This window comes from Hordeum vulgare, chromosome 6H (genome assembly GCF_904849725.1).
Source record: "Hordeum vulgare subsp. vulgare chromosome 6H, MorexV3_pseudomolecules_assembly, whole genome shotgun sequence".
Taxonomy (NCBI): domain Eukaryota; kingdom Viridiplantae; phylum Streptophyta; class Magnoliopsida; order Poales; family Poaceae; genus Hordeum; species Hordeum vulgare.
Window position 1 is genome coordinate 354,505,870 of NC_058523.1, and position 9,142 is coordinate 354,515,011.

Sequence of the window (9,142 nt, forward strand, 5' to 3'; positions counted from 1 at the left end):
TTAAATCAGTATCCAGTTTACCATATACCCAATAAATTCATAATTTGTAGTGTAAAGGAGTTATTTACGAAAAGAGTCTTCTTTACCACAAAACCCATCCTCTCTACCACTATGAATATTTTTATGAAGTTTTCCTATTTTTCCTTTGTTACTCAAGTAGCCATTCGGTGGTCAAATATAGTAAGGACAAATTTTTGTCTAAAGATGGTAAGAAAAATTAACAAAAGTTCCTGTGATCCAATCGAGCACAAACCATATTCAGTATTATCTAAATATACAACTTTAGAGAGAGAGAGAGAGAGAAAGAAAGACAGAGAGAAAGCAAGAGAGAGGTATATATATATGTATACACACACACACTATTCTGATCTTGGGATGAGAATAACTATTTTGATCTCGGGCTAACTCGTCCCAGTAGTAGCACTTAAACTTCCCCGAGTGCTAGGTGGAACTTCCGCTAAGAGTCTCCAAATGGGGCTTGTGATATACTCTTTCAAAGCTATGGACACCTTAGTAACAGCGTAGATTGATTTTTTGTCAAAATGTTCACATTTCAAGAGCACTTTTGAAAACTGTTTTTGTACATACAAAAAAACGTCAATCGTATTTTCGATCCTATTTCTAAACCTTTTGTCGGAATGAGGCAAATGAGATGGTGTTGGATTGCTGCTGCAAATCTGCTCATTTTGTGCGTTGAAAGTTTTCCAAAGTCCCTACAATTAAAGAGGAATTTCAAAAATTGCAGAACTGGAATTAAACAACCGGGTTTGTATTTCAGGGTTAGTTTAAAAACGGCTGGTCTGATCGAGCAAATGATATGGCGTTCGAAAGCTTATGAAATGTGCATCTTTTCATATAAGAGGTTTCTTCTAACAATTAACGGTTTAAAAGTAATTTTGAAAACGGCATAAGTTGTACCGAGTTTTGATTTTCGCTTGAAATACAGTGTAATAGTTGAACTTTCCGCTTTTTTCATGTTAAAATTCTGTCACGTATTTTCGTTTGTAATTTCTCACCCAATCGTAGGTGTTACACAAATGATATTCCTTTTGTACAAATGTCTCTCATGATAATTTTTTTAATTTTCTCCAACCGAGAACTTGAACTTATAGCAACAACAAATTTGGGCCTTACATTTTTATTCATTTTTCTCACATTAAACACACACCATGTACTACATGAACTTTGTCTGTTTTTATAATTTGAATTTTTTTATTTTGTTTTTGAAATCGAATTGCTCCCAAATGATCACTGAACTTCTTTTGTGGATGGAGAGAATTATTTTAAAATACCAAAACAACATCCTTTTGTGCTTTTTGGATGTGAAAATACAAGGTGAACCTCTCTCGCAAGGATTTTTCGACTTCCCCGGACAGAGGAGGTGAACTTATTTCAACAAACCTTTTTAGTTTTTAGTTTTTCTTCTTTCATTCTCATCCGAAACACATTCTGTGTCGGAGTATCTGAGGTTTTAGTAAACATTGAACGACTCCGTAATTTTAATTTGAACTTCTAGGTTTGTTTAAGAAACGGGGGAATCCATTTTCTAATTAAATTTTCTAAACTATTTTTGTTATTTTACTTTGTCCTTCCATTGTGGATATTTTGATGGTGTGTTCCATTTTATTCGAACTTGTTGCAATGAACATTTTTAGGTTTCATTTTATTACTTTTTCCGCATCCGAACTTGTGGTGTTGGCACACACAGGTGCACATAAAATACATTTTTTCACCAATGGCCAGTAACTCTGGCGTACAACTTAGTAGAACTTTACCGTGACCGACGCATAGCCCTAGTACATGGTGTAATTCTTGTTTTCTCATGAATTAATATCATTCAACTGACACAACACACACACAACACAAGTCAAGGAAGTTCTTCACGCATAAAAACCGACATCTCAATTACATTTTCTTGATTCGTACAGAACAAAGAATTCTTTACACAATATGTTGCACTAACTTCTACCAAGTCAGTATCTATACATGGTAACATTGAGGACTGATTTACAACCATGTCACCCCAATACCAATCAGAAGATCAAACAATGGAGGAAAACACACTTTTTTGTTTAAGGCATATACAGAAACAAGTTGTGGGCACTACTAGTAGATGGAGAGGGAAGCTCAAAATCTCACAAAACTTGAACCTGCACATCATGTGAATAGAAAAGAATACATCACCTCCATCGAGAGCAAAATGGGTAGGTGAGGACTTTATATGCACACACGGGAAGAGCATCAACTCCCCTATACGGTGAAACGTTTTTGTATAGTTATTATTTTTGATATACCTGAACCTCTGCAACCGATTTACATGAACTTCTGATGTTAAGAGAGAGAGAGAGAGAGAGAGAGAGAGATAGAACACTTACCACTGAGTAGGATACGTGCAACGCTGCACAGGTCTTCAAGCCGGACCAGGTTCAGGGACGCATCATGAAGACCAGCAGCGGCATGTAGCAGCAGACGACATGATACTGGGGAAACGCGCAATGTGCATACTCCAGTGCAGAGGTCGAACCGGTAGCTGGGGCAGCACGCAGAAGCTGGCACAGAGAGTTTTGGTCAGGGCGGCACTTGGATTCCTATTGCTACACGCATCCATTTGAGATCCATGGCTACCAAAGGGCGCATGCATGAGGGGAGGGCCGTGGTGAAAGTGCGTAACTGAAATGCATCCACACAAAATGCATTTTACCTTTTCTCTAGAAAACAATTTAGACAATTTCAGTTCTGGTGTACGTAAAATAGTAATGCATAGGATTTGCTATTGTTATGTGTTCTATTGTTTTCAGAATTTTTAGTGCTTCGATTTGTTGATGCCAAAGCAATATCCAACATCTATCAAGGTTGGTAGATTCCTTTCCCGGTACATTCAATTGAGATTTATGTACAGAGAACTAAATATGTCGGGATTCAGTATGTTAGAGGACGTTCGTTGTGTACCTTGCGTTTTCCATGCTCTTTTATCAAATACAGAACACACATGAAGTTTCTATGCTCTTTTATCACTTGGACATTTGTTACATTTCATTTTTTAAAAATAGCACATAAATTGTTTCAAAGTATTTTATAAAAAATATCATGTCATCCACAATGTTTTTAACTCACCTAGTAGTAGAACTTGAATTATTCAAAGACATGATTTTTGTTTGAACTTGAACCTAAAGTGGAGAACACACATGAAAAATACTCATGCAATCCAAGCTATATCAATTAGCAGGAACAAGGGCTAAGCTAGAAGGGAAAACGAACACACAAAACTAGTACTAGTGCACTGATACATTTTAGCAAACATTTTGCATGCACACAACAAGAACAAGATAAGTGAAGATTGAAGAAGCATATTGGACGCACGATGGGTAGGAACTTGTGTGGTGCAGCAGCCGCAATCGGTGGACGGTTTGGGGACGAAAGAGCTCGTTGGAGCAGCACCACCTCCATGCACGTGAAATTGGGGCCGATTGGAGATGCGTTTTGGAAGAGTTTACTGGCTGGTGTGGCACTAAGTGGACTGCAGCAACCCACATGTCTTTGTTGATGCCAACGTGAGGGAGGAGATGAGGTGCAAGATGAGCCAGGGGCATCAGCCAGGAGACGGAGGAGCGGAATGAATCCACCAAGGCGGTGATGCATCGGGCGGTGGGTGGCGGTGGTCGGCGACCGGATCCACGGTGGGATATGGAATGCGTTGTAGCTATCTACTGGTGAAGGTCGGGGAAACCAGGGCAGCGTGGGGACGTAGTGGGTTTCATTTGCGGCCTGGATCGAGGCATCGTGCGACATGGCGGTGGGACGGCAAGTAGATTAGGCTGCCTTATCCGGCGAACGGTGGGGCGGCTGGTCGTTTAGGGCGCCATGTCCTGCGGAAGGTGGAGGTGACGATGTTGGTTTGGCTCCGTCTTTGGTGGAAGGTTTGGCGATGAGGCAGTTGGGCACCGTCGCCAGTGAGTCAAGGGTGCGCGGGAGCCAGTGACCGTGGCGGAAGACGACTAGGGGTAGCGGGGTTTGCTTTGTGGGGAAGGTGGGTGTTGGACTTTCTTATTCTTTTCTTCAAGTTCGGGAGCTTCTTCGCGCTGGATCAGAATAACTACCCAATATATATATATACATATATATATATATATATATATATATATATATATATATGTATATATTGGGTAGTTATATATGTATATATATATGGACAGAGATAGATAGAGATAGATAGATAGAGAGAGAGATAGATAGACACATAGATAGATAGATAGAGAGGGAGAGGGAGAGGGAGAGAGAGGGAAAGTGAGTGAGAGAGGGAGATGGAGAGAGAGAGCTAGCCATAGGCATGGATCCGTAGGTCCTGAGGAGAACAACTCACACGTCATCATGGAGATAGTAATGTTGATGAAGATGGCATTTGTGATGCATCCCTCTCCAACAGAATTTCGGAGAACGCCTCCAGATGGGATTGCGGAAAAACAAAGGCTTGCGGCGGTGATAAAATTGTTTCAGATATTGCTCTGGTAGTTTCGTGATTTTAGAGAATATATAGACGCGCAATTTGACCAGCCAGAGCCACAAGGTGCCCACAAGCTCACTCTGCGTGCTTACACCCCTCAGGGCGTGCCGTGACTCTCGAATGTTGTATGGTGCCACCCCAAAGCTTCCAGGATCTCTTGTGATCCAGAAAAATGACCATAAAATTTTATCGTGTTTGGACTCTATATTGTATGATTTTTCTACAAAACATAGAAATACACAAAAACAAAAAGAAATTGGCACTAGGCATCGAGTTAATAGATTAGTCCATAAAAAAAATAAAAAAATGCATATAAAGCGACTTATAAAGGTTAGTCTCCAGCATGAAACAATCAAAATTTATAGATATGTTGGAGACGTATCACAAAGCGGCATCTTGGTCAAACAAAGCATGGTGAGGAGGTTAATGTCCCACGACGAGCAGTCCCCTATGCCTTGAGCTGCTCTACCGGCAGACAAGTCCGCTAGGGTTAGTGGCAAGAGGTGGAGGGGGAGGGGAGCTACAAATCTACTTGGTTGAGGAGATAAATCGGGCAACGAGGACGTCATATATGTGCAGTCCCGCTAGAGACGTTGCAAAGGAGGCGGAAGTTCGTCGGAATAGGACGGCGGGCGAGGTAAAGAAAAAGTGGATTGGCATAGCAGAGCGGAGTGATGGGAGATGTGAGTAAGAGGGCCAAAATAGCCATTTTCCGTAAAGGACTGGGCTAGTGGTGTACACCGTCACTCGCCCCTACCAGCACACCCTAACTCCATCAACGAGCCCCAACGACGCCACCCACGTGGCCATGGTTTCCCACCCGCACCTGAGACACACGCTCTGCCCATAAAAGTCACGCCTCCCATCACTAGAGCTGCCACCCTACAAGCACACATCCGCAAGACCTGCACGAAGGCCCCGACTTTGGATCAACCAATTTCCCTTGACCGATATAGCCACCCACAGATGCTCCGCTGGTAGTGCTGCGCCAACCCACCCTGGAGGAGAAATGGGGGAGAAAGCGAAGCAGATGAATCTGGATCGTCACCGCGCCGGCGACAGGTGTCGCGACTGTGTCGAGGCCACCTATCCTCTAAACGAGCTCCATGGCGAGAATGAAGGAAAACAGGGGGGAGGGAGGAGCACCCTTGTGTCGCCCCACCGTGGTAGGTGTCACAACTCTCCGCGAGGCCATTCGAAAACGTGTGCCCACAGACAAAGGAGACCAGATAGACCTACCACTGTAACTGAGGTAGCTCACCAGGGTGTCCCTCCTACACCAAGCATCGCCATCCAACCGCAAGGGCTTGACTGAACGTGATCGTCCACATCCACCGCTACTGCGCCGCCCACACACCATGGCGCCATGGCGAGAGAAGCTGCCCGTGACCCGCAACGCCAGAAGCTGATCCATATGCACGGAGTCGTTGCCGCTGTCACTACCAGCCGGCCTGACTACCAACAAGCTGCCCGTCGCACCACCGCCATGCCCCATTGCCGGCCTGCGCCAGAGCTCCGATGTGCTGCCATGCCCGACCACCAACACTGCATCCCGGATGTGAGGGCCGGCCCGTGATACGTCTAAAACGTCTCCATAATTTTTGATTGTTCCATGGTGATATATTATCATTTTAGAATACTTTTGGGGTATTTATTTACCAATTTATATTATTTTTGAGCACTAACCAATTGACCCAGTGCCGAGTGCGAGTTGTTGTTTTCTGCGTGTTTTTTACTTTTCAGGTTTTCCATACCAAACGAAGCCCAATTGACCTGAAACTTTTTGGTTATTTTTTTTGGGAACAAAAAAAGACTGAGGAGTATCGAAAGAATGCTATAGGCCGCATGAGGGGCCCACAAGACAACAGGGGGCGACCTGATGGCTTGTGCCTCCCTCGTGGCCCTCCTCACTCCATTCTTTAGCTTATAAATTCTCTTATACCCTAATAACACCAGAAGCAGTATCGAAACACTTTTTTACGCTGTCGCAAGTCTCTATTCCAATGGGAGACCATCTAGAGCTCCGTTCCGGCACCCTGCCAGAGGGGGATCGATCGGGGAGGGCCTGTTCATCAACCTTTCTGCCCTCACGATGATGTATGAGTAGTTTACCATAGACCTGCAGGTCCATAGCCAATACCTAAATGGCAATATCTCTATTTTTGATCTTTAATATGATGATCATCGCATCTTCGCTTTGTTCCATATCATATAATTCCTTTTGTGCGTTGTGTTTGTTTGGATCGGATGAATTGTGGGTTTATGTTCAGATTTTTCATGATAAATATTTGAGTCTCCTCTGAATACTTATATGATTCTTATGTGCATGATTATGATAGTTTCGTAATTTTCTCCGATCTATTGAAATAGTTTGGCCAACTAGATCGATATTTCTTCGGTGAGAGAGGTGCATTGTGTTAGGATAAACTAGGCGAATTTCTATATCCCGGTGATAGAAGGGGACAAGATGCCTATTTGTGTTGCTGCTACTAAGGATAAAATGACAGGGTTTATTCAAATGGCTTGAGTTACTTTTGTCTACATCATGTCATTTTTCTCCGTGCATTGCTTTATTTTACTTAATACTCTAGATGCATGTTGGATAGCGATCGATGGGTGGAGTAATAGTAATAGGTGCATCCAGGAGTCGTCCTCTTTGGTTAGACAAATGATGCCTATATACACATAATCATTGCCGTGAATATCACATAACTATCCACTTTTCAGTCAATTGCCCAACAGTAATTTGTTTGCCCACTGTAGCTATACGAGAGATCCCATTAGGGAAAACTATGGCCCCCGGGTTTATTCAAAACATATTGATAAAACCTTCAATACATTGCTTCCATTTACTTGTTTTTATTTATCTTTATATCTACAATTATCTACACACCTCACTTGCTCGCAAATAAAAATACAAGAGGATTGACAACCCTCTTGCCCGCGTTGCGTGCAAGATGTTTGTTCTTTTGTGTGCAGCCGCTGAAGACGGTTGTGGTTGATATTCCTATTGGTTCAACGAACCTTGGTTTCATATCTGAGGGAAATACTTACCCACATTGTGTTGTGATAACCCGTTCCTCTTCATTAAAAACCAATGTAGATCACAAGTATCAGCCTGCACCACACCCCCAAGCGAGGATACGAAGGGGCATGCTGCCTCCGAAGACGTAAGAGCTTCACCGATGCGCACTCCCTTGCAGCGACGGGGGGAGGGGAGGGGAGGGGAGGCGGTGGATCTAGGGTTTCCTCCCGGGGGCGCCCGCGGGAGCCCCTCCGGAGGGAGGAGGAAGGTGTCCACTTTATCTAGTCGGGGCCACTTACTTGATTATGGAGGATTTTTAGTCTCATCCAAGGTTTCCCAATGGTACCTAACTTTGTAAGAGTCCGAGTGTATTAGATTCAATGTAACAGTTTCTTATCTTCCAATTTTATTGTAAACCATGGTTGTATAGTACCAATAGTGGTTATTCTAAAAATAAATCAATGAATTAAACCCAACGTAATTTAGGTCTGGCTCCCCTTCTTCTTCGTATCATTGCCTAGCTCTGCGGCATCGTGGCATCAAGCACCAACCTCCCAACAAGAACCCCTGCGACTCAAGATTAGGATTGGGGGTGTGTCATACTCAAGTTATACTTTTTTGGTTTCATATTAGATGACCTCCCAAGCTCTGATTACCATGAGTCCCTATGACAAGCTTTGCAATGGTATGATTATTGATATTATCTCATCGGTGATGAGATTAGCTCTCAGATTGAAAAGGTTGTCAATTCCTCATTTGACAACCTTCTTGATCACTCATACATGTCTTCAACAAATGTTGTATGCAGGTTACCGACCGAGGTGGGCGAGAAGGGCCAGTATACATGGCTGGCCATCCTCTGCCTGGATAAATAGGACTCAGATGATTGGGATACTCTCATGTCATATTCTATACCTCCTTTCAAGTTCGATAGTCCCCCTTTGGCATTAGCAGTCGCAACTATAGGAAGCAAAGCCAATGGAGCCACAAAACCCCAGGAGGACGATGCCAAGTTGTGAGGATAATGTATTGGACAATTTCAATTTCCCAAATTGACCTATGCACCTATGTTAGTAAGGAGGACCCGCTACCATGGCTGACTTGCTACACCGAATACTTTTGTGGCCATGCAACTCCATAAATGGACATGACATGGATATTGACACTTCACTTCATAGGAGTGGCAAGCAAGTGGTATCACCACATAAAGCACAAGCAGGGACAACCCTCATGAGCTATGTTCATTGTCACAATAACAATCAATACCTATTTTGTTCTCCAATTAAGAAGAAACTAGTTTAGTGAGCTCATCTTGTTACGTCGCACATGCACGACGGAGGCATATTAGGAGAAATTCCTCACTATCCTATAACACTCCAAGAAGCTACCAATTGCTCGTGATTATGAAAATATTCATGAATTCAATGAGTATTGCAATATGTGAAATTCCAAAAATCAATCTAAATATGTCTAATTTGTTTGGGATTGCACACAACAAAAGGATCTAGCTCCTTTGAAAGTTCAATAATGCTTACTTATGTCACAACTAGAGAATGGCCTATTGTGTTGTAAAACATCTCCTTTGATGTTTTTGTTATGGCACATATGGGTTGATT

At 42.9% G+C, this 9,142-nt stretch overlaps 1 protein-coding gene across 1 annotated transcript; it reads right to left on the reverse strand.

The window, feature by feature from the left end:
• Positions 1-1,899: 1,899 nt before the first annotated feature.
• LOC123405785 lies at positions 1,900-4,054 on the reverse strand. Its single transcript, XM_045099343.1, has 2 exons — positions 3,361-4,054; positions 1,900-2,549 (listed from the first exon to the last, which is right to left on the reverse strand). Exons 1-2 carry the CDS (start codon positions 3,787-3,789, stop codon positions 2,427-2,429), a joined length of 552 nt encoding a protein of 183 aa, XP_044955278.1. The 5' UTR covers positions 3,790-4,054; the 3' UTR covers positions 1,900-2,426.
• Positions 4,055-9,142: the final 5,088 nt, after the last annotated feature.

Coding starts and splice junctions, on each gene's coding strand:
- LOC123405785 (XM_045099343.1), bottom strand. CDS start 3,789: ATGTCGCACGATGCCTCGATCCAGGCCGCAAATGAAACCCACTACGTC. Junction 2,550..3,360: donor CACACAAGTTCCTACCCATC/GTGCGTCCAATA, acceptor TCTCTGTGCCAG/CTTCTGCGTGCTGCCCCAGC.